General features: G+C 38.8%; 3 protein-coding genes across 6 annotated transcripts in view; all 3 read left to right on the plus strand.

Annotated features, from left to right (window-relative positions):
- LOC104368173 (fructosamine 3 kinase related protein) lies at positions 1 to 7,752 on the plus strand. Its single transcript, XM_033000303.2, has 6 exons — positions 1 to 191; positions 2,475 to 2,626; positions 3,905 to 3,996; positions 4,491 to 4,573; positions 4,969 to 5,091; positions 5,831 to 7,752. The coding sequence occupies exons 1-6, from the start codon at positions 51 to 53 to the stop codon at positions 6,167 to 6,169; spliced, it is 930 nt and encodes a 309-aa protein (XP_032856194.2). The 5' UTR covers positions 1 to 50; the 3' UTR covers positions 6,170 to 7,752.
- A 76-nt stretch (positions 7,753 to 7,828) lies between these two features.
- Positions 7,829 to 20,996, plus strand: LOC104368172 (fructosamine-3-kinase). Of its 2 annotated transcripts, XM_033000304.2 has the most exons (7): positions 7,829 to 8,644; positions 13,026 to 13,209; positions 14,254 to 14,405; positions 15,723 to 15,814; positions 17,016 to 17,098; positions 17,988 to 18,110; positions 18,932 to 20,996. In XM_033000304.2, the coding sequence occupies exons 2-7, from the start codon at positions 13,069 to 13,071 to the stop codon at positions 19,268 to 19,270; spliced, it is 930 nt and encodes a 309-aa protein (XP_032856195.1). In that variant the 5' UTR covers positions 7,829 to 8,644; positions 13,026 to 13,068; the 3' UTR covers positions 19,271 to 20,996. The 2 variants fall into 2 exon arrangements, with proteins under 2 accessions (XP_032856195.1, XP_032856196.1); XM_033000305.2 differs by lacking the exon at positions 7,829 to 8,644 and having other exon boundaries at positions 13,056 to 13,156.
- A 780-nt stretch (positions 20,997 to 21,776) lies between these two features.
- Positions 21,777 to 24,986, plus strand: part of TBCD (tubulin folding cofactor D) — a 130,340-nt gene continuing 127,130 nt past the window's right edge. For 2 of the 3 annotated variants that reach the window (XM_042802361.1, XM_042802363.1), the window contains exons 1-2: positions 21,777 to 22,149; positions 22,457 to 22,674. In XM_042802361.1, the coding sequence (XP_042658295.1) occupies positions 22,482 to 22,674 (193 nt within the window). In that variant the 5' untranslated portion in view covers positions 21,777 to 22,149; positions 22,457 to 22,481. Of the gene's footprint in view, positions 22,150 to 22,191; positions 22,298 to 22,456; positions 22,675 to 24,986 lie in introns of those variants that run through there. The other variant, XM_042802362.1, reaches the window with a different exon arrangement.

The following is a 24,986-nucleotide window of genomic DNA, read 5'->3' on the forward strand; positions in this document are numbered from 1 at the left end:
CGTCGGCTGCGCCGCGCAGGCGCAGTGCCGTGCCGGCCGCGGCAGGCAGCATGGAGGAGGCGCTGAGGCGGGCGCTGGGCACCGCGGTGCTCCGGCCGACGGGGCACTCGGGGGGTGGCTGCATCAGCCAGGGCCAGAGTTACGACACGGACTGCGGCCGGGTGTACGTGAAGAGCAACTCCAAGGCGGAGGTGTGTGGGGGTCGCGGGCGGGGTCCGTGTGGCGGGCCCGCGGGGCGGGGCGGGGCGGGAGGGCAGGCGAGGCCGCCGTGAGGGCGGTCGCGCTGAGGAGGTGGGCGCTGAGCTGGTCTAAGCCCGTGACTGCCTCTCCCCGACGGAGGGAGGTTTGCTGGCCGGCCTTTGGCTGTAAAATTTCTACTGCTGGTGTCAGGGAGGTCGCCTGCCGCCGGGCATAGAGGTCTGCTTTGTCTGGCAGCTTCTGCCGTGTGCGGGGTCTGGCTGGATGTTGCGGTGGGGGTGCCCCGGGACGGGGACGCCACGGTGCGGGTAGGCGCTGGGAGAGGAAGCAGCGTTTCTGGCGGGACGCTGTTGCGGGTTCAGTGTTATTTGTGTAGGGTAGGCAGTGCAGTGGCAGGCTGTTGTCAGTTCTGACGGGGATAATGATGTCACTGTGGCTGCATGTGCTGTGAAAGTGGAGCAACCCTGAAGGTATAAAATGGTCTAGTGAGGGTATGGGTCTTTCTTTGTTGTGACAAAACCAGTAATTCCCTGCACATAAGAAGGAGCTTTTCTCAATAAATTATATTTTTCCAGAATTGTTGTTCAAGACTTTCTTCTTTCAATATCTGGTACCAGCTACTGTAGAAGGTAGATATCTGCATTTGATAGAGATAAGTATAATGCACCATTCCTGTATGACATCCTTATTTTCAAAAGCAATGATCAGGTGGAATTACTTTAAAGGTACTCTACATTTGTGTCTGCCAAATTAGTAGCTGTATGGGAAGAACAAAATTCAGAATTTGTATCTACCCTTAAGAGCAAACAAATGTTTCTGAAAGCATGTGTGCAACTATATTCCAAATTTGTCTACGCTTTCTGATCATATCAGTGACCTGGATGGATGCACTGAGGTGATAACGTGTGAAAATATGGAAGGGTTATCCTGCTTTACATTAGACTGAAAATAGTTTGAATTGATAGTAATATAGCACTTCCACTTAGGCATTTGTTAATTGTTTTTAGGTATACAGTCCACCTAGCTGCAACATAGGGCTTGGAAAAGAAAAGATCTGTATAGATTTTTCTCTTCAGTAATCATTTCATTGTCTGTGCTTTTGCCTGTATGTGGGTTCTGCATGCTGATTAAAGCAAACTTTGCCATACTATTATAACATTGTGCTGTGTGTGCAGCAGTGGATATATATCAGCAGTTTCTTTACAAAACCAAAGTTCTTTAGAAAATACTGTGGTTTTTACTCTATTTAAAGTTAACAGCTTCATGGCTCAGTAATTCAGTAGTTCTTAATTCTTGATCTCCTGTAGGCTTTGGAATTTTTAGTCAATGTCTATTCCAAATTTACCTTTGACTGTTTCATGTACCAGTACTAAAGGACTAGTATTCTGTTTCTATTTTATTCATTATATTTCCTTGCTTTCACTTTTAGCAGATACCATAGATTTCCCACATACCCTTTTTCTGCAGCCTCTGCCTAAGTCTTCTAGAGTAGCATTTCTTTGTGTGACTAGTGTCACCGATGTCAGTGAAGCAACTCAAGAAAATAGATTTTTACTTGGTGTGGATACCAGTTGCAGAAACAGGTCCTAAATTCAGAATGCCTTCAAATCAAATGCAGTTGTTAGTGGCTTGGGTTCTAAGGGCTTCTGTGTGCAAGTGTGGTAAGGAGCATTTGGCTGCTATCATTGATATTCTTGTTTTTTTTTTTTTGGTTTTTTTTTTTTTTTTTTTTTTTTGTTTTTTTTTTTTTTTGTTTTTTTCTCCACATGAGGCAAAAGAAAGAGGCCAGGGAAAATAATTTGGTGACTGCAAATTAGAATATTTTGAAGATATTACTGAGTAGTCTGTGTCAGGAAAGTCATGAAGACTATGAATGTCAGCACCATGCTTCTAGTCTCTCAGCTGATGATGGATATTGCCCGTAGCTTTCTAGGCATTTGCTGCGTAATCCATTAATAAAATATTGCTTACATTTTATATAGATTCAGTTTGCACTCCTTCAATTGTAAACAGACTTTCTAAGTTACTTTTATGATTACAGAGATTTCTAGCACCTAAGTCACTTCCATGGAGTTTGTTTATGAAGAGAAATTTCTTTATTTGTAAAATTACTCTAAGTCTGGTGGTGTGGATCTATTTGTATCTTGTATGTGCAGTAACCACTTGCTCCAAACTTTTTATTTAACGTTTACAGCTTTGATTGGTTTTGTGAAAGAGCTTTGTTTATCTGGGACTGGCATTGGTAGAGACTAATGCTTTCCTTTAATATTTGACAGGCTAGAAGAATGTTTGAAGGAGAAATGGCAAGTTTGGAAGCCCTTTTGAAAACACAGACAATAAAAGTGCCTAAACCCATCAAAGTTATAGACCTGCCTGGGGGCAGTACTCTGTTTGTGATGGAACATTTAGAAATGAGAGGCTTAAACAGGTAAAACACAGTATTACCTTTGTTTCCTTTAGCCAGAAATTTTGACTATTATGACAATTAAATCACTTGTTTTCAGAGGGGAAACCTTTTTTTTTTTAAGCAAATCAAGATACAGGCAAGAACTGTATAAAAGGTTTCATAATACTTCACCTAGCAAATAGGTCATGCATGGAGATGTGAGTGTGGTTTTTTTCTTTAGTTTTGGGTTTGTTTTTTTATAAGCAATTAGTGATTTTTCCAGTCAGGAAAATTACTGACCTGATCACCTGTTTTGTGTCCTTGCCTTTGGTGTAAGAACCAATGTTTGATATTGCTTGTCATCATGATGTAGGGGCACTTCCCCAAATGAATACATTCTGATTTTAGTATTTTTACAACCCTCACTTTGATTCTTATAGTTTCAAACTTTTGTTCCTCCTCTGTGGCAAACACTTCAGCAAATTAAAATATGATGAATACTTCTGTCTGGTTCCTTAAGGGAGGTGGGCATGACCAATTTCTCATCCCAATCTCAGAAATTCTGCAGCCAGTTTAAAGTCCTATCCTTCATCCTGCTCATCCACAGAATTTCTAAGTCACGAAGCTGATGATTTAGTGAGCTTCAAGAGAAGGAGCTGAAATCCTGTTGTGTTTGGGCTGATTGAGATGAAAAGTGTGTAACTGCAACATTTGGCATACAAATTTCAGGGGATAACTACAGTCTGTGTTAACAGAAACAAAAGTAAGAAATAACTTTGCCTTAAATGACAGTGCCTTGAGAACAGGGAAAGATGTGGGAAGTGAGGTAGGAACAGAAACATACTTTTCTTAACATGTGAGGCAACTGGCTGTAAGAGTAGTTTGTAGTTGCGGCAAGGCTTTCCTGAACTTTGTAGAGGATGAGCTTTTATTAAAAATAGATGAATAAATAAGGCCCACCTGACTCTTCCATCTTCTAGGCCTTTTAGAGAGGACAAGCCAAAGACAGAGATATAAAGAGGATGAGTTTTGTTTGCCTCCATTTCCCAAAGATTGTTATTAAATTTATGATTGCTGCTCACTTTCACTTTTAATAGTGTTGTCAGAAACAACCATGTAGGTACATTTTGTTTTATGTTAATACATAATCTTTATAGGAAGAGAAGGCATTTATAGCTGGAATATTTTGAAAATGTACTTTGTTAGAGATACAGAATTTCTTTTACTCACTTGATAAGTCTTTTCAATTAATTCCTGGAATATCAAGAACTGGATTCATTCATGTGTGTCAGTGTTGCTAAGAATACTTTTGGTTTTTAGACATTCAGCAAAGCTTGGAACGCAACTCGCTGATCTCCACCTTCATAACCAGCAACTTCGAGAGAAGCTGAAGAAGGAAGAGAGCACAGTTGGTACAGTACACAACTGTTTGCAAATTTAATTGTTCCATAGATTATTATTAACTAGGTTAAAATAGCTTGTGTTATTTCAGGATAAGTTCATCTTCTTCCACTAAAGATATTACAAAAATAGATGTGGATGAAACACTCAGGGGCGGGTCTTCCTTTTGTTTTTGTTTGGTGTATTTGTATCTCTGTAAGCAAAATGTTTATTCAGTTTGGGACCCTTAGGATCCTGAACCACAGTTTCTGCGAGGACATGGTATCAGAGGAGATACATTACCTCAAAATATGATTATGAAGATTATAATATAGCTGCTTTACATCAAGCTTATAACTTAAAACCCAACAGCAACAACAACTATAACAAAAAGAGCATTAAGGTGCAATTTTTTAATTCTCAGTAGAAGAAGCATTGTACCCTTGTGTAGTTTTTAAGGTCCATTTGCATTGCAGATACCTAGAATCTTGTCATTAGTATTGGATTTTTGTCTTTGGTTTGAAAGGTAAAGGTCAAGGGCAAATGGAAGTCCAGTTTGTGGATCAATTTGGCTTTCATACAGTTACCTGCTGTGGCTATCTTCCACAGGTAGGTTGTACTTCATCAAACTGATAGAATTTTAAGTTTATCTTATTTTCCCTTCGGTGACACAAGGGCCAAAATTATCATAATGGAAATTAATTTATTTATGTGGAGTCATAAAAAGAAAAAACATTATTCAGCCTGATAAGGAAAGTAGTGCTTCAGACAGCACTTCCAGCTGCATTGGACATCAATAGCTCTTCAATTTCTTGGGTTTTATCACTTAAATTATTTATTCCCCCAATTTAATGTTTTAAGATAACAGTATTAAGTGGTAGCATTTACTTTCCTGGAGTGTATCAGCACAAAGGCTGTATAATCCTCCAAAGCTTTATTTGAAAAAGAAGAAAATCTGTATTTTGTGTGATGTAGAGCTAACATGGGCTGTCCTGTTCCTGCAGGTGAATGACTGGCAGAGTGACTGGGTGACTTTCTTTGCCAAGCAAAGAATCCAGCCCCAGATGGACATGATTGAAGAGAATTCAGGAGACAGAGAAGCAAGAGAACTTTGGGCACAGCTTCAGGTAGGAAAAGTTCTCTCAATTCTCATTATACTGATAGCTAGGTATCAGTTGTTTAGATTTTCTTTTCATAAAACAAAGTTTCTGTTTGTTAGTATGCTTCAGGTTCTGTTGGTAAGAGACTCCATTTTTTAGGGATTAAAATGACCTTTATTCTAACGCGTGATGGATCACATCACTCTATGCTGATATTACAAAGTGAATGTGTGCCAAGTAGCACTTTGCCTTACTGTTTGGGAAATACTAGATCGAATTCACATTTCTCATTTGCTGTAACATGTTTGTGATGAGAAATGTATATAAGCAGTTCAGTTCTACACATCATCTATTCATGTAAGGCTTGCATCTGATTAAGTGACTGCAGTATTAGCTATTTGGGTATTTGCAGAAGTCTCTTCAAGGTTGGTGAGAGATCCCTGAGCCTTCTAATGATGAAGTGGGTGGTGGTTGTTGTTAAAGCTGGTCAATACTGCAGAGCTGAATGCAGTTATAAATTTTTTGTTTTCTTGCTAAAAAACAGTTGGATGATTATTCTTCAGCTGCTGGCTTTTATGAAAAATAGAAATCCTCTTGATTTTCTTAGCATCTCTGTTGACTAGGTCCTATGCTGTTTAAAGTTTTGGGTTTTTTTTTAACTAACTATTAAGAAGTTTCCATTCATGCTCTGCATGTATGCAGATAAAACTACAATCATTCACCTTAAAATGTAGTACTTACACATCTTGTTTTTTTCCCCCTGCAGCTGAAGATACCCAGTTTGTTCTGTGATGTAGAAATTGTTCCTGCTCTCCTGCATGGAGATCTCTGGGGAGGAAATGTAGCTGAGGATGATTCTGGTCCAATTATCTTCGATCCGGCTTCTTTCTATGGCCATTCAGAGTATGAGCTTGCGATAGCTGGGATGTTTGGTGGCTTCAGCAGTTCTTTTTACTCTGCTTATCACAGTAAAATTCCCAAAGCTGCAGGGTTTGAGAAACGCCTAAAGCTTTATCAGCTTTTTCACTACATGAACCATTGGAACCATTTTGGTACAGGGTACAGAGGATCTTCTCTAAACATTATGAGAAACCTTATAAAGTGACTTGCTGCTTAAGCGGAATACTTTTTATGTTGCTTGGAAAACGCCATACTTGGCAGTGCAACTATGGGAGTAGTAATGTTAAAAAAACCCTACTAGACCCTTGACCTTGTTGCACAGCTAAAGACCTAGAGTCGGCAAGTCCTGCTCAATACCAAGTGTAACATAGTCACCCCTTTTTAGGATAGTTGGGAATAACTTTATGAGGGAAATCTCTAAGGAAGGAGTTTATTCAGTTGCACAAAAGATCCACGAGTGTCAGAAAAGCATTGAATGCTTGAGACTAGGCGAGGTAATACAAATCAAGCACTCAAGTGTAAATTATTTTGCAGTTTTCTCTTAGGGACCAGTTGTGCTTCAGAGTAGAAAAATAGCAGGATTTGCATTTGCACCCTAATGAAAAACATTAGAGAAGTGTTTGTGAAATGGAAAATTGCTTTTCTCGGTTACTGAGATGGCTAAAGAAGTTGTCCATTGCTTTTTGCTGTTCCCCTCCCACCTTTATGGTAGATTGCTCAGACTATTTCGGTTCTTCATGTCCAGTTATGTGCACGGGAACAATGTGAAGAAAGTATTTTGAAAGTCAGCAAGAAAATTATGTAATGGGAACTGTGAAAAATGGTTGGACTTGCTATTCATTATGTTAATGTGATTCTATTGGATGGAGACTGCTTCCTGTTCTGTTAGAAATCTGTGTGAAAATGCTTATAACTTTTCCTGGCATGTGCATTTTGGTGCCTCATGGCATTCATGTAGGCTGTTCTGTGCTTGCCGGTCAGTGGGCTCTTATCCACAGCAATTTTGTTTTCACCAGAGCTAGCTTTCTCTTCTTTTCTGGATTATGCTTTTGTCCAATAATGTGTATTCTTAAAGATCTTTCAGATAAGACACTTTACATGTGAAGATGTACTCTCTCACTAACACAAACAGAAGATGTACTTTTTGACTGTCATTGCCCACAGGATAATGCCAACTACTTGTGGTACAGGCTTCATATAAATTTTCTGTAGTTTAGGCTATAAGCCAACTTTTTTCTTCAGTCCCCACTAAGTGCACTTTGTAGCTCTTGGGATAAGAGACATGAAACCAAAGGAAGTTAAAATGTAACTCACAGAACAGCAGCTCCACACCGCTGTCAGAAGTTCTTCAAGGACAGCTTTGCAGACTAGCTATTTATTGTTCCTGCAAGATGGTAATAAAAAAAATTGTACAATTGTACTCTTTTTGATGTAGGCTGGTAATCATATTTCAGTGCAAGTGTACCAGGTAAGTGAGATGCATGATTCCTAACATGCATTTTGAGTGTGGGAATGACTTAAATTAAAAACTAATTTTTCATTGTATATTGGTAGGTTACTGATTTTTTTTTTTTTTTTTTTTTTTTTTTAGTTTCTGTTTTTGCAGTTATTTATACAAATTTGAAGGAAATTTAGAGAAGGCTATCACTTGATATAACTTTCTCTCCTTAATTCTACTACTGTTCTCACTGGCTGTTTAAATTTTGCTACAAAAAAGTTTTAAAGCCTTGCTTGGTAGAATAGCTTTTACTTTTACCTTGTTGCTTAAATAAAAAGTTTCCCAGCTGATTACTGTTGTCTGTCTTTTCTGAGTTAACCTTACAGCTTGCATTCGTTCTTGGGGAGCTACTTGCTCTAACATGTTAAAGGTCCCTAGCTTGTCAGACAATTATGGTCGTCAGAGGTGTTGATGGGTACATGGTTACGGATTTTTATCTGGAGCAGTGTGTCACTGAAGAGAACTTACATGTTGTTCAGTTACAGTATCATTTGAGGTCATACCTGTGCCTTCAAACTTTTATGTGTTGTACCAGCTCTTCAGATGTTTTTGATGTTATGTTTGTGCCCATATCCTTATCCCATTCACCCAAATTTAACACAGCTTAGCGCAGCTGACTGAAGAAATGCTGTGGAATTTTAGCCAGCAGTCAATCTGGCTAGATCACTGCAGTGTTTATTTCCATATGCTTTCATAATAAAGTTAGAAGTTATTTAACAAGGTCATTCTGTTTACAAGTCTTTGACAAATCAACATGTTTATTGGAATACCTAAATACTTTTTATTATTAGAAGGTGAAAAGTGATATGAAGGTAGATAAACTTGAGTGATAAATGGTAAATCTTCAAAGATCACCTTTTCCTAACAGAATTGAATCAAAATCTTTTTGTGATTGAAGGAAAATTGTGTTGTATGTGAGTTATGTAAATAGAAACAACTGTACTTAGAGTTTTCATTTAAGGGATAGTATGCTCACTTTTTGAAAACTATTTTGTGCTGCAATTAAAAATGGAAGGGGTGTAGGGAGGTATACAAACGGTATGTAGCAGCAAGCTCTATTCTACCACATTTCCCTTGGTTTTGAATTTTTATAGACAGCAGTTGAATCAGGGGATGAAGAAGGGGCGGAAGTCTTCTGAAGGCTGCTGGTGGACTCTTAAGAAATTGCTGCAGTTCCATAAGGTATATTTTTTTTTTTCTTATGCATTGTATAGTTCTGCATTGCTCTTAGAATTCTCTTTGATTATTTTGTTGCATTATACGTTCTAGGCATGCATTTGTTACTCCTTACCTCTTTCTGTCATAGTTTAAAGCTAATGTGTCCTGCTTTTCCTACTCATATGTTCTTGGCACCCTCTGTACTTTATAAACCTGGTGAGTGTGTTTCCTTGTACCCATACTCATTATGTATTTCCTGGTTCTGTATCATAATTTTTCTGTCTTTCCATTCCTGTTTGGACAAGGAAAAAAAGGGTAAAAGAATGACTGAATTTCTCTTAAATACACAGTGTACGTTTATTTATACATTATAAAAAAATTGTAATATCCTCTCATGATGCTTCTAAGTCTTCTCAAGATGGATCGCAATACATATGTTGCACATGTAGACTAAAGCATCTCAAGGCATTTAGTACTTTGAAATCTAGATCTCCTTTTTTTTCATTAATTTAAACTAAATTTTGAAATTAATTCCATAGGGAATTAATTAGTGGGTTGGCATATGATTCTGCATCATTTTAATAACATCAGCTTCTGCCCTGGAGAGGATTTAGGGGAATGGAAACTTGGAAGTCTGGACTCAATTGTTAGGATCATAATGAAATTCAGGTTGGGATAGACCTCAGGAGGTTACTTAATTCAATCTCCTGCTTAAAGCAGGATGAGTTATGAGGACAAACCAGTTACTTAGGTCTTTGTGTGATCTTGAAACCCCCCTGCACAACCTCCCTGGACTTCACTGTCCTAATTGTGAAAATACATCCAAGTGTGAATCTCTGCAAGAACCTGTATTTTTACTGAATTGCCTATAGTTCCTATGTACCCTACATTTCAGTGTGATTTTTGTTTTCATTCTCATGGACTGCTGCCATCTGCAAATAGCAATGTTGCACTCTAGTACTGGTTTTCTTTGTTTTTCATATTCACTGCTGTCCCAAGATATATCTGATGATTTTAACTGACGTTGGGCTGTTCTAGCAGAAGTAAAAGCAGGTGGGAAGTGATATATAATTAGCTGCTCCTGTAGGCACTGATTGTGACAGAAGATTTAAGGAGAAAATTTATTTCTGGTAATTAAGCCACACCAAAATTTGAGTAGGTTTATTATTTTTATTGTAAAATAATATTCAATTACTCTTCAACACATTTTTTCAATGAAATCTCAAAAGAATTCATTGAAATATCCCAAGATGTGGTTGATACTGTATACAGAGATCCAGCCTGTGCAGTTTTGCTGAAGATCAGATCTGTAGGATTAAAAGAGCTCTCAATTATTTGTCCTTGGATAGCTCTTTACTGAGAAACTATAACTTCTGTCAAAGGAAGGGAAGTTTTTATGATGGACAGTCTTTTCTTGCTCACAGCTTACACTGTTCTGTGTAGCTTTCTGTGGTTCTTTAGTTACTGTTGCTCCCGAAGGAGAAGTAAGCAATCCCTTTTTTCCGTTGTTACACACGGGGATATCAGTCTTCTGGACAGTGAAAGGCAACATATTAGAAGCAGATGTGAGCAAAACAAGGAAGGAGCTGGGAGACTGAACAGTTACAAGCTCCCCTCCAAGGATAACCCTGGGGCTGGGTCTCAGAGCAGGGCCGCCCCCCGGCAGTGGGCGCGGCCCGGGCGCTGGCCGTGGTGCTGAACCCGGCGGGCCGGGGCGGCTCCGGGCACCGGCGCTGCAAGCGCCGTGTTCCTCCGAGCCCAGCTGGGACGCTTTTCGAGTTGTTTTACTTCCAGTGTTCGAAATTGTTAGTTTGAAGTTGCTTGGCTGGAAACAATGCGAACAAAAGTGTTAGGAAACCAGGCCTCTCACCTGTGCGTTACTAGTTAAATACCGATTCAGTGTGGAAGTAAACAGATGGCTTTTCTATCTCTTGGCTTCTGTGTAAGTGAAGCAACATATTTGGGTTAACACAGTCCCATTTCTGATTTAACCAAAAATAAAATAAATAGAATGCTGAAAGAAGTGTTACAGTCAGTAATTATTAGCATTTTTGCTGGAAATTATAGGAGAGAAGTCCACGGCATATTAGACAGCAAAAATTTTGGGTTCAGTAGTAGTATTGTGGATGAAGATCCATTCTCCTTGTTTGTTTTGGGGCTTTGAGTTGTTTGTTGTTCTGTTTGGTTTTTTTTGTTTGCTGTTTTGTTTTCTCCTTAACAGGTAAGTAGAAAAATGAATTAGGGTACTTTTCACTATGCAGAAATATGGGTCCCCACTCACTGTCATTAATTTTGTTGCCAAAAGGCTTTATTCCTTTCCCCAGATGGTCCATTGCAACCCAGGGTATGATTACCTCCTTTCAGCAGTAGGGTTCTTTCTCTTCAGGGCTTCATACATCCCGAAATTCCAATTGCTTAGCATTTTCACTATCTATAAATCAGTCATACGAGTCATATTAACTGCCCCAAACTCCAAGATCTAGAGCCATAATCAAGTTGCTTTGAGTGCATGTGCACTGGTTTACTGGAATTTAATGTACATGCTGAGCACTTATAGTTTAAGTTTTATTTGGTCGGGGCATAGTTGTTTGCTTTAGCAGCTGCAGCTCACTTCCTAGGTACAAATGCTCTATAAGAGTGCATGGACAAACTCTTTAAGACTCCGACAGAAGTGCTGACTTCTTCTCTACCTCTCGCCAACATGACTTTTTGTAGCTCTATTTTGTGAATAATCTGTTTTGCAATTAGTATATCAGTGATGTGATGGTTATAAAATACTATAGCTAGACTTTGTAGAAAGATTGCCAAAGCAGTCATTGGTTACTTTAGATATACAATGCACAGTCACTGGTTACTTTAGACGTGTAATGCAAATGTCCAACCAAGATGTGTAACTTCAAATGTGACTTCTTGCTGTTCTTGAATACTCTTCCGTATTTGAATCACTGTTTCTGATTCCAGGTCATAAACTGCGCTTTTCCAGCTTGTGCTTTTACTTTATAAACAATGCCTTGCTCAGATAAATCTGGATGTTATAAAAGTTCCTCCTTAGCCAATCTGTCGCTTTGAGTTCTGCTGTGTTCCAGCTGCTCTGTACCATAAGGAACTATGGTCTGAGAAATCACTTGTACTATACCTGTATTTTTAAATCCATCTAGGCCTGGAACCATTTGTGAATGTAGTAAAAAGCCTACCTCAATGAAGCCAGTATTTGTCCAGTAATCATTCCTTTCTCTGTCGAAACCAAATAGCTTATATGAATCAATGCAAACAAATAGTAGAGAAAAGAGGGATAAATGCATGAAAGCACAGTGCGGCAGTGGCAACAGAATCCAGAAATTCCCTGGGGAGATGACGGGCATTGCTGCTCCAAGTGAGAGCAAGAACTGCAGCCTTTTCCATGTGCTAGGAGTCAGTCACAGCCACCTAACCAAATATATTTACACAGACATTATTAAAACAAATATTGTAGGGTCTGGGTTATGACATCATGTTTTCAAGGTTTAACGCTTTATACCTGAGGGTGTCAGTGCGCTTTGCAAGTATGAAGCGATTAAATTCAGCAATGCCCAAGGGATCTTTCTGTTACAAACTGTGAAAGGAGAGAAAAAGGTGAAATGACATCCTAAAGATCATGTTAGATCTGGAGAAGCATGTAGGAACAGTATCCTAAATTTATTACCAGCTTGATGATTTTACTATAAATTTTCACTTGATAATGTCCAGCCCTGAGCATGTTACTATCTCACTGAATTGAGGGCACTTTCAGGCAGTAGGAATCTTTTGACTGTGTCTGACGAGATTGAATTATGCCCCAAGAAGGGAAGGTGTTTTAAAGATGTTGGTGATGGCAACAGAACTCCAGCCCACACAAAGCAACTACAAGCAGTGAAAAAGCTCACTGATGTTTCCACATTTTTCTGGTGGCTGATTTATGGTCAGCAGCATGATTTAATTACATCCTTCTGGACTGCAACTTCAGTTTTCATTTTAAAAAAAACATTATACAACACGCGTACAATTTGTATTGTTACATTTAGACTCCCTCTAGTGGCTTGGTTTAAAAATGACCCCTTTCACAAAGCGATCACAGAGCTTAAAAAAGAAAAACGGGTCCAAACTACAAATACCAGCAGCTCTCAGCACAGTTGAGAGAGGACCCAGGACACACCTCTCGATTTTATTCTAGCAAGTATTTCGAAAATTTTTATTTTTCGCGTATAGCTATAAAAGCCCATGAGAAACAAAGCATTTTGAAACATTTTCTCTGGATTTCCTTTCTGTTTTTTTGGCTGCTATTTTTCTTTTTTTTTTTTTTTTTTTTTTTATTTGGTGGGTGGCCCTTTCTACCTCATAGCACAGTGACAGTGAAAGAAGGACCCAAACCTTTAATCTTGTTTTGCAGTGGATTTAGCAGAGAAAGCAGCTGCAGCAGCCTGGAAATTACCATGGAAAAAATCCTTAAAACAGAATTGAAAACTTCTCTTCTGAAGGCATTTGGAAGTTCCGGAGGAGGATACATTAGCCAAAGCCAAGGTTATGAAACAGACAGTGGACGAATATTTGTTAAAATCAACCACAAACCTCAGGTTAATGCTAGCAGATATTTAACTATTAATGCTATTGCATGTAGAGAGCTTTTTATTTTAAAAGCACCTGATTGTTAATAATTTAGAGTTCTGCATTTTTCAGGCTGACTGTTAATTATTCCAGTTTTTCTTTCAGTTTTATTTTAAAAGCTGTATTTCATATCAAGTGTTAATGCAGCAGGTTTGGTTAGTGCAAAATGAGGTGGAATGAAATGTGATAACCCTCGACAATAGCAATTGGCATTGCAGTATGTAAATTGAAGCTAAGTACAGAGCTGTTATTGTAGTCCTTAGCGTTTGGAAAAGCCTAAAGCTGAATTTGCATTCACTGCATTCTTTCCCATGTTTCAGTTGGGAGGACAGGATAGTCGGAGGGAGGAAACAGGGTCCCAGTGCTAAAACTCATACGTTATTTTTAAAGCTACAGAAGTGTTAGACTTTTCTGTACTTCTAGCAGTAAGATTCTTGCAGTATTTCAGACCAAGCTCTTGACTTCTGTTACTAAATTAATATTCAGTTGCTTTTGTAACGCCACAGTGCATCAGAAGTTTGCTTTATCAATATCAAAAACATCCTAAAACTGCTGTGAAGAATGGCATCTTTACTCAAAAATGCACAGTACAGGTTTAATGTTTGTACAGCCATCTCCATCTGGTGGCCACTGACCTGCATGGAAAGGAGAACCAGTTTAAGGATTCAGTCTTTTACTTAATTTAGAGTGGTCATCTGTGGTTTTGAAGCAGCTTGTCTTGGGTATTATCCTCAGAGATACTGTTATGTCTGAGTAGTTTGGTATCTCCATAAGCAACTGGAAATCATGGTGAAATATGACATATCCTACAATACTGGAATGAATTTGAGGAAAAAAATAAGTTAGAATTTAGGCACTGAAGTCTCCCTGTATGGACTGAAACCTTGCTGCAGCTACATTCTTTTATCAAGATGAATTAACTCCTTGTAACTTTGTAAAGAATGCTATTTTTTCCAAAGTAATTGCTTCAGACATCCATAGTTTAGCCCAAGGATATTCTTTTTCCTTGACAGGCTAGAAAAATGTTTGAAGGGGAAATGGCAAGTTTGGAAGCTATTCAGAAAACCAATATTGTGAGAGTGCCTCAACCTATTAAAGTAATTGACCTACCTGGAGGAGGAGCAATGTTTGTCATGGAGTACCTAAAGATGAAGCATCTCAACAAGTATGTCTGTACATCTCATTTTCTTTTTACTACATTTTGGGGCATGTTTTCTTACATCTTAGTCAGAAAACTTCAAGAGACGAACTTCTTTATTCTCTCAGAGATAGATCTTATATCTGTCAAGGTCTGCGTGTGTGTATGTGTACATACTAAAAAAACAAAACAAAACCAAAAAGCCAGAACAAACCAAAAACTTATTTATACATGTGTATGTATACACTCCTTCCCCATATTTTGCTCTTCCCTGACCCTCTGCCTGCACTAGAAATGGCATGCTGTCACTAGCCTAGAGCTTTGTATGCTGGTCCACATGTGCTACGTGCTACTGAAGCGAATGTGATAACAGCTGAATTTAGCCCATCTTTCCCTCATGAGATTTTTCATTTGAGTTTCTTTACCCAGACTATCAGTTTTCTTTAAACTTATAGGCTTCTTATGTCTTTGAAACCTCTGCTTCTGTAAGTATAATCTTCAAGTATGATTGGAGTCAGTCAACAAGGTCAAAGGCGCTAGGGAGAGGAAGAACTAAATGGGTAGATAACATGAAGTTCCATTTCATCTGTCAGCCAGCCTGAACATGGAATTCAGGAGTCATAGGCATTCAGGAGTTAGCTGCTTCATTCTGGGCCTCTATGGAACACAGCAATGCCTGTGGCTCTTCTGGCAGTTTTATTTCCAACTTACCTGTTTTTATTGGGAGAATAATGACAGTTCCACAGCCTCCCCAGTCTTTAGGAAAGACTTTTCTAATGTCTAACCTCCGTTCTCCTGGTTGCAATTTTAAACCCATTATTTTCTAACCATTCTGGGCCTGAAGAAGAAATTAGTTTCTCTCCTTGCAGCTCCTGTTGAGATATCTGTGCAATGTTTTAACTGTTTTTTTCAGTTTTGTCTTCTGCATTAAGCAACTTCAACTCAATCCTTGCCTATGGTGCTTTTTTAGACTTACCATTCTTACTGCTGTTCAGCTGATATCAAAGTATGAGGCCCAAAAATAGATACCATGTTCTGTTCTCTGCTTATTGATGTGGAGCTGATAAGCAGGACTACTTGATCCCCCTGTGCTCTATGCTCCTGTTTATACAACCTTGTGTTCTGTTTATCTTTCTTGCAAGAGCATTGGCTTGCGTTCATTTTCTTATCTGCTACAACCATTTCTTCAGAGTTGTTGTCTATTCATTTACTCCCTTTTATGTACTTGGGAATTTGATTAAGGTTCTATATTTGCCAAAAATTTTCTTGGTCAGATTTAATTGAGATTTTTTTTTTTCCCTGTAATATTTTGTTCATTTGTCTTTTGTTTTTTTGATCCTACAGATATTCTTCAAAGCTTGGAGAGCAGATAGCAGATCTTCATCTTTATAACCAGAAACTTGGAGAGAAATTGAGAAAGGAGGGAAACACAATTGGTAGAGTACTGATATAATGTACTAAAACAAAAATTAAATAATTAATTTGGCTGTGGTACAGTATTGCATTGTAATTTTAATGATAATTAAAGTTAATACTGGGACACTATTTCACGGTATAAGTCTCTCCTGTCCCTATGTCACACTTCTTAAAGGTACATTACATACACAGGAGCTATAATTAGTATTATAATTTTTAGGCCTATCATTTTAACCTTAACAAAACTAAATTAATTTATTTTTAATTCTTCATTTTGTATATACTTTGTCGTATAAAATTATGTGGATACTGAAATTTAGTAAGATATGGTGAAACTACTTGATAGTTAGAACTTTCAGCATTTCATAAGTCAAACAGAAAATTTGGCCTAATTGCTTTTTTTCAGTGTCAGTTAAACCTTTCAGCCTCATGTACCATCAATCTCTTAAAATGTTCTTGACCATACAGACATCCTTTTTTTTTGTTTACTGTTGGTTTAGACAATTATTATGGAATGTGGTCCCAGTTAGTAAACACTTAAGTTCCCCTTTTAAGATGTTGGGGATTACATTTTTGAACTCAGATATGTAGCAAAACATACAACTGCTGCTCCTTGAAGACAAATGTAATTCAGCAGTGTAAGGTCATGATCCAGTTTCTACTGACTCCAATGAAAGTACCTCTCATCGTTCTTTGGAAAGTGGATTAAGGCATAAATGGGAAAAAAGAAAAAGGAAACTGCAAATAATTATTCTTTCAGAGTTGTTGGTATTAAAATCTGAACCACCAATCTGTATCTGTGTCTCTCCCATGGCATCAGGAATGGACTGGATTTGAATCTTAGTGGTGGACATATTATAGTTCATTATTTTTGAGTGAGGCCAAATTACAAGCAGGTCACAAAAAAACCTGTAAGCCATGTTTAATGAGAATATGTTCAAGTGCCAGAACAGTAGATTGTGAGTCTGGTATCTGGACTCTGTTCCTGAATGTCGAACTCATTTATCCAAAGAAAAGTCACTAACTGTGCCTCCATTTCCGTTAGGTATCTTCAAGTTTAAGAGATTACTTTCCATCTTTATAGAGGGTTGTGACCATAAAATAAGTGTAACATATTGCTTAAAATTATTTTGTATGAATAGTCTCTGAAATTTAGTTGTGTGTTTGCAAACTTTACTACATAAGGATCTCAAAACTCCCAATATTTATTTTGTTTCTTAGGTAAAGGAGCAGGTCACTCTGAGTCTCAGTATGTGGATAAGTTTGGATTCCATACAGCCACTTGCTGTGGTTATATACCACAGGTATGTTCCATGCCTCTGAAAGCTATCATGCACTCATATAGTTCTATAAACTCCCTATACAAAAGTTTGTTTCATTGGCCTTCAGCTTTATGATCACAGTTTTGCTTCCACTGTTTCATTCTGACCCAATAGTGAAGGGGTTATGATGGATATTCAATGTGTGTGTCTTCCTACAATGCTTGTAGCAAGCAGACACTGTGGATGGAATAAGAATTTGAAATTATGTGATGGTTCTTTAGCTTGATGATACTTAATAAAATAACTATCCCTTCACATACCATGTCTAAGTTTTGTTTTTTCTAAACCTCAACTAGATGGATCTCAAGTGGCAAAATCCACTGCTTTTAGAGAGCCTCATCATGTAGCACATCACATAAGACTCTCAGAAAGGGCTCTCTCAGATGAATCAGTCATCTGCTGCCTCTGCACATGGTGGAATTTTGTTCTATTGTTTGACTGAATGAACTTCCAATATCTTAAACTCTTTGCTAAGTACAACTTTTCAAAAAATTAGAAATGCATTGCCTAGTAGAAATGAACAACTGCTTCTGCATTTCCAGAAAGGTTTTTGAATATAGCATGGAACAACTGAAATGATATTACCAGAAAATTTCCCTCTACAATACATTAAGAAAATTTGAGTGAATGAAAGTAACCAGAACCTCAATTTAAATCTCATGTTAAAGACAGCCCAATGTAATTATGGAAGAGAGCATCATACCCAAAAGATCAATCAACAAAACGTTGAATATTGTACGTAGGTAGTACTAATATTGTCTAGGCCATTGTGTCAGCATTGAATGTTTTGACTTGACATATATGTGTTATTAATACTCACTATGTATAAGTTAAAATTGTTTATTACAAACCTCTGTATCATATTTTCTAGGTGAATGAATGGCAGAGTGATTGGCCTTCCTTCTTTATTCGTCACCGACTCCAAGCTCAGTTGGATTTGATTGAAAAAGATTATGGAGACAGAGAAGCCAGAGAACTTTGGTCACAGCTGAAAGTATGAACCATGTCTTAAACCTGTTTTTTAGAATGTTAGAAACTATGTATCAGTGGAAATTTAAAGGTGTTTTATGAGATTTACATAGCTTTTAATGAACAGGGGTAACTGGACTAGCTTCACAGCTGGTCCAGCAACATTGTCAGCTGAAAAGAATTCATATTGCTCTTTCAGTTTTTTGAATAGATAGTGAAAAGAAACCTTCAATTCAGCACTGACGTTTATTTAGCAGAATACAGCTAATAATAAAAAGATGGTATATCCTACGAACTTGGTGTTACAAAGTAGGTAAGATTCTGCTGCCCAGGTAGATTTTTTTTTTTAATTTTTTTTTTTTCAAATTGATCTAGGCTCACAGCTGAGATTGTGGTTCAGGTCACACTCCATACAGCACTTAAGAAACAGCAAGGAATGTATTCTTCTGCAAGCTCTACATCACAAATTTGTTCCTTAATTGTGGTTAATCGGCACTGATGTTTACTGCTTCCCTTTTTGCCACTGAAACCTTTTAAATTTAAATGAAATTTTTATTTCTTGTGCCAGCCAATACTATCCATGTGTAGAAACAATATATTAATACTAGATGTTGATACTAGACTGTGAATTACATTATTTGCTAAGTTCTGTCAAGAACAATCAAGAACATTTATTGCTGGCATACTGTTTAGGTTTATGCTTGTAGCCATCAACTTCAGAAGTACTCCGAGAGGACTGAAGATAGGCGGTATTTGACCAGCTTAGTCTCTTATACACTACAGTATTTTATTTAGTATTTTCCTCAAAACTCTTTAATTGTTATGTGTTTGTTCATGCCTTTTCAGCTAAAGATTCCTGAAATGTTCTGTGATGTAGAAATCGTTCCTGCTCTCCTACATGGGGACCTGTGGGCAGGAAATGTGGCTGAAGACGACTCTGGGCCAATTATCTTTGATCCTGCTTCCTTCTATGGCCATTCAGAATTTGAACTGGCCATTGCTGGAATGTTTGGTGGGTTCAGCAGCTGTTTTTTTTCTGCCTATCACAGTAAAATACCCAAAGCTCCAGGATTTGAGAAACGAAACAAATTGTATCAGCTCTTTAATTACATAAACCACTGGAATCATTTTGGGACAGGGTACAGGGGATCTACCCTAAATGTAATGAGAAAACTTTTAAAGTAACCAGATAGGTTTGAGAAATTCTGACATAGTCCCTGAGTAGTGAACAGTCCCTGCTTATCAGAAGTACCACAAATGAGGAATTAATGTTGATGATAAAACATCTGACTGTAAAAGCCTTAGTACACTTTTGAACTTCACTAAATGTTGAGTGATTTTTAACTTATATACTAGTTTAGGAGCACAGATTCATACTGAAGGAAAAGACTGTGTTGTTTGTGAAGACTCCACTAGGTTGGAAAAGTAGCATGACAGTCAGCCTGACCTTACTCTCTGTGGAGAGTCTCCCTGCATAGCTGCTGCGTTTCCACAGTTGTTTGCATCTTCCCACTTCTGCTACTGCTCTATCAGCAGTTCATTATTGAGAACTACTGCTGTGGGATTGTGGTGCTGGAAGTAATAGCTAGTTCCTTACGTCTCCCCTTTTTTGTTCTGTTTTAGTTTTCTGTCTCTGTTTCCATCCCTTTTTCCATTTATGTTTCTGTCGTCTTCTACATGTTAAGTGTCCTAATCGAAAACTTAAATCAGATTCTATGAATCTGAAAATGAAAACATGCTCTTTTTGATTTAAAGAGGAGACAAGGCCCTTTGGACTGCACTTGGCAAACATATATAATTAATAACATTACTAATATTTATTTTAATTTAATGTAATTTATTTACATGATTTTTTCTCTTGCTATAAGAAATTAAATTACAGTGGTATTTCATAAAAAGGATGTCTCTAGTTCCCTGGTAATTAACTGTATGGTCTGAAAGTGGGTTATTACCACACAAGTTTGATAATAACATGTCATAGTTTTAGTATGATATTTTAGTGTGTCACACTATGATAGTAACATATTTAAATAACTTTGTAAAAAGATAGCAAAAAGTGGGAGGGAGCGTAGTGTTCTGATGACAAGAAAGCATCTGTTGCTGCTGTGTTGGTTGGTGCTTGATACATTTTCAATTTTACGAAATAAAACTGAGGCAAAGCTAGTCTGTTCTGCCATTGCTGGATTGCTGAAGGAACAGTGTCAAATTGGATGGCTTTATTATATTTTTTAATATTCTTAACTGCTTTGTTTTTACAGAAAACATAGGCAATGAGAATTTGGAGAGAAAACTGCAACAAAGATACTGGCATACAATGTCAGCTAGAGTACATTAGCAAATCTATGGGTTTTTTAATGGGAGAAAGTGGTAAAGAAAGTAAATGTAAGTGCAGTCCAACAAATGCTTATGTGAATCAGAAGACTTGAATGACTGTACTTAAGTATTTTGGCTTTAGACAGTTGCCATTATTAATATGTAAAATATATATTTTAAATGCTCAAATATGTTTAGACTTTTTTTCAATTTTAAACGGCTGTCCTACAAAGATTTCATATAGTTAGATGTTGCAATTAATACGATTAAAAAAATGCATTTAATTTCCTATAAATATAATATAAATAGATTTTTTTACTTCCTTCGAATTTGGGCTACAATTAGAGGAAGTTGTCATGGTGTGGTTATAACACTTAATAGTATTATAACAATGGAAAAGTAGAATAATAGAATACAGTTGAAATCCTAGCTGGTAACTAGAAGATCCGGGTCTGAGAAAACAGCAAAGTGCATGTGTACTAGCATTTATTAATGTTAACAAAAATACATGCATTACATTGGAAAGTACATGTGAACTTAAGGTCTTTCTCAAATAAAATACTTGCCTTGCAGAAACTAGGTGCTTGGTGTACCTGCATTTTGTGATTGTGGTTTGCTTTAATGAATTTGAGCTTGAAGATATGTTATTTGGGTGTGGATGGAGTTGCTGGGTGCAGGGAGAAGTTACCTGTCCTAACATCCTGGCCAGACTGAAGTGTCTGCCTCAATTTCCTTTATAATCAGTGGAGTGAAAGAAGCACCTCCTCGAAGTGACTTACCTCACCCTGAGCACCCATTTTAGTTTGTCAGCTGATCTGATCCTTCAAGTTTATTTTCTATTAAGTAAAAAGATAACCTAAAGCGAGTTTGCCAGTGTCCACTTCAGTCCCTAAGTTTGGTTTTCTAGTGGTGGCGGTGGTGTCAAGACAGAAGTGGCAAAGTAGCGGTTATGCTGTTATCTGGTAAAATATTGAGCAACTAGGGCAAAAGTGTGTGGGAAGAGTGGATGGAGATATGGTATGTCTTGGACTGAAATATGACAAAATATCTACCCGAGAAAGCTAACGGGAATGAATGTGGCATGTGAGATAATAACTTATGTGAGGGGCAGACATTTGTTTGAGTCTGCCCACTTCCTTTCTTCCCCCCCCCCCCCACCCCGTGGTTGTAGCTTTCAGCATTCCAACTTTGTTTCCAGAATTTTATAAGATTTAGATAATGCGTTATGACATTAACCATATAATTCAACGTTCTGCTGTGGTAAGAAACGGAGGCTACGGATAACTGCGTAATCCACCTGCCTTCCACACGCCTTTCGAAACCTGCGCAGTACGACTTGAGAGGCAAATTCAGGACCCTTCTTCCTGGCACGGCAGCACTTCTGTGCCCGGCGGCCTGGCAGAAACACGGCCAGAGCGGGGCAGAGCCTGCGCCACGGCCGAGAAAACGAGGGGCGTTTCCCCGGCTCGCTGAAGAAACGTAAAGCACGGGCTGTGGCGGCCGAGAGATCGCAGGATCCCGGACACAGAGGGGCCGCCGCCCGCCCGCTCCCCGCCAACCTTCCCCTCAGCCGCCCGCCCGCGCCCCGTTAACCTCAGCTCCCCCTCAGCCGCCCGCCGGCAGGGGCGGGGCCGCCGCGGCAGCGCAGCCGCCTCTGCAGCCGTTGGTCCCGCGCGGCGCCCCGTAGGAGGGAGGTTGCGCCCGGCAGCGCGCGCGGAGCAGGCTGCGGGGAGTGGAGCGGCGTTGCCCGGGTAATGCGGACGGGAGCTCCCGGCTTAGGGCCGGGGCTGGGAAAGGGGGGGTCGCTCGCCGTCCCCGGTGCTGTCGCCGACGCCTTCGCTGCTTCCGAGAGCCGCCCGCCGTGTGGGAGGGCCGGGCCGGGCCTCCGCTGCGCGGCGGGTGAGGGGCGCGGTGGGCAGCATGGCGGCGGGCAGGGCGGGGCGGGGCTGGGCCGCGGCTGGCGCGAGCCGGGGCTGAGGGGCGAGCGGCAGCGGGGGGCGACCCCCCGGCTCCGCGCCCCGCGGGAGGGACAGCCTGACTGACCGGCTGCTGTTCCAGGGAGCGCGGCCGGCCGGGCGCGGGCATGGCTTTGGGCGAGATGGATGGAGCGGGGCCGGAGGCAGAAGAAGGCAAGAATCAGGAGCCGGGTGTCATCGCCACGAGGAATATCCTGGAGGGTTTCACAGAAGGTCAGGAAGTCAGGGGGCTCATCGGCAACCTGAAGGGAGCCTTTGGGGATATGGTGACTCGGGAAATGACCGTGGAAAAATTCATAGGTGAGCACATCATCCAAAGTGAGCATGTTCTTATATTGCTTACAGAAACTTATTGCTAAAAAAGGACTAAACCGCTAATTTTGATTTAGTGATAATGCTGTAACTCAATCAACAGGTAGTTTAGATTTATTTTTTTACTATTTTTTTTCCCCAGATAGATATTCTATTACTACATGGTATTTAACCATTGTAAATAAAACCCCAGGTCTTAGATTTAAGAAATCTGTATTCAGCCCATGTTTAGCCTTCAGTTTTCTATTTGAATGCAGGCAGTAATTCAGTTAAAGTTTCTATGTCTGTCAAAGATATACCTAAGAGCTTGTTAAAAATGCATGAATTTTGAGCTTTAAAGTGGTAATTTAATATTTTTACTTTTATATTTCATAGGAAATATGAAGGGCATGTGAATCCATACAGATTATGTAATTGTTTATGAGTGGAGGCAACTTGGATCTGACTTAATAACTGAGCCTTTGTGCCATCTAATGAAAGTTGTTCTGCTTCTAGACCTCAGCTGAATATAGAAGTGGTATAATTACCCAGATGTAACAGTGACCTAGGTAATTAGCCTGTTATAATGCACATCTGTGTATTGGATCCAATATTGTGACCAGGTGATTTGCAAAAGTTAATTTAAGGTTTCATGCATTTGCAAATCAAATTAAGTGGACTAGCATTCTGCAAGTACTTTTGCAAGAATGGTGAAACTGCAAAAATTTACAGACAAAATATTGATCTTGTGTCTTTATTTTTGACAAGAAGAAACTAGGTAGGCAAACAATAAACCAGAAAACCCAAAATTTGGAAATCTGACCCTGCAGAAGTTACTCAGTAGTGTCATACTCAATTGACTTAACTGACTGTTCCATCTGGGGAGGTTAATGCTGAACATGTAATTGTACAAGAAAGAAGTAGCAAGAATGGTCACATTTGTGTTGATTGTTCAGTGTCACAGGTGAAATAGTTAGATGGGATAGAAAAGCCATTACTGAAAAAAATCTCAGTGTGTGAAAGGCCATCATCTTCTCCAACCGATCATCTTGCTGTGCCTCTTGGTGTTTCTTACTGTGTGTACAGTCTCTGTGTATTTAAATTGTAGCTATGAACTTTCTGCATGCATATCACTGCCCAGTAAATACAGTGTTAATATACTTAAAACTGATAGGTACTGTACATGTTCAATATTTGTGTATACTATTTAGAGTTGTAAGGTATCATTTGATCCTTCTCGGGCAAAATATCCCAAATATGGTAACAAGCTAAATGTGTGGGTTATAATGTTGAAGCTTATGGAATACCTTTAATGTTTGTTCAGATAACGCAGTAATCATCAGTTACAGAGGATTTTAATGCAGGTCTCTGAAACATTCACAAAAACATGTTATGCTCATTTTTTTGTGAACTGTTAGAGACAGAAGTTTAGAAGATAGTTTAATCTGCAAATATAATTTTGTAGGAAAATGTAGGAAGATTTTTTTTTTTTAATAATAGCATTATAATAACTTTTTTTAAGTTAATTCTCTTCAGCATTTAGATTTAGGGTTTTATTTTAAATGGCCAGACTGTGATCTGGGAGAACAATTCAGTGAGATAAGGAATTTGTTATTAAATTCCACTTCTGCTTGAGAGCTATTGCTTTATTACAGTGCGTAGTTAGTGACGATTGGGAGCTCAGGCTTCCCACTTGATAGGAGACAGCACTGTGGTACCCCAATGGAGTTGCACAAGTTAGTTCAAGGATACTGTTGGCAGGCTGGTGTCTTGAAAGTGGTTGCGCAGTATCATCAACAAGTCAGCTACAGCACTGTTGGAGTTAAGTCTTAAATCTGAGTGGTGATATGACAAGTGAAGAAGAGGGATAGAGAGCAAAAAAGTTTGAGAGAAACAAATACAGGAGAAGGACAGGTTAAGAAGGTATTCTAGTTTTCTTATAAAAAGGTATTTTCTGACCAAATATCTAAGATGATCCAGGCAACCTCCAGCACAGTGCTGGATCACTTGATGATCTCTTCTGAAATCCAACTTTAATTTCTGTAGCTTCTTTTCATTGATTCTAGGTTTAAATTGAAATGCTGTTATTTCTAAAAACTGTGTCAAGTTGTTCTTAGTTTCTTTTCAACATTCAATTTCAGTTTGTCTTTCCTCAAGTAGATTCTCAAAAGGAATCATAGACTTACAGAATACTAGGTTGGAAGGAACATCAAGGATCATCTGGTCCAACCTTTCTTGGCAAAAGCCCGGTCTAGATAAGATGGCCCAGCGCCCTGTCCAGCGGAATCTTAGAAGTGTCAAATGTTGGGGAATCCACCACT

The sequence above is a fragment of the Tyto alba genome, unplaced genomic scaffold, assembly GCF_018691265.1.
Source record: "Tyto alba isolate M040663 unplaced genomic scaffold, T.alba_DEE_v4.0 Super-Scaffold_39, whole genome shotgun sequence".
Lineage (NCBI taxonomy): Eukaryota > Metazoa > Chordata > Aves > Strigiformes > Tytonidae > Tyto > Tyto alba.

Bases quoted from the DNA above. Each gene is read 5' to 3' on its own strand.
- LOC104368172 (XM_033000304.2), top strand. From the start codon at position 13,069: ATGGAAAAAATCCTTAAAACAGAATTGAAAACTTCTCTTCTGAAGGCA. The intron at 15,815-17,015 runs GTAGAGTACTGA...TTTGTTTCTTAG, and splicing joins AAAGGAGGGAAACACAATTG to GTAAAGGAGCAGGTCACTCT. The intron at 17,099-17,987 runs GTATGTTCCATG...CATATTTTCTAG, and splicing joins GCTGTGGTTATATACCACAG to GTGAATGAATGGCAGAGTGA.
- LOC104368173 (XM_033000303.2), top strand. From the start codon at position 51: ATGGAGGAGGCGCTGAGGCGGGCGCTGGGCACCGCGGTGCTCCGGCCG. The intron at 3,997-4,490 runs GTACAGTACACA...TTGGTTTGAAAG, and splicing joins GAAGGAAGAGAGCACAGTTG to GTAAAGGTCAAGGGCAAATG. The intron at 5,092-5,830 runs GTAGGAAAAGTT...TTCCCCCTGCAG, and splicing joins AACTTTGGGCACAGCTTCAG to CTGAAGATACCCAGTTTGTT.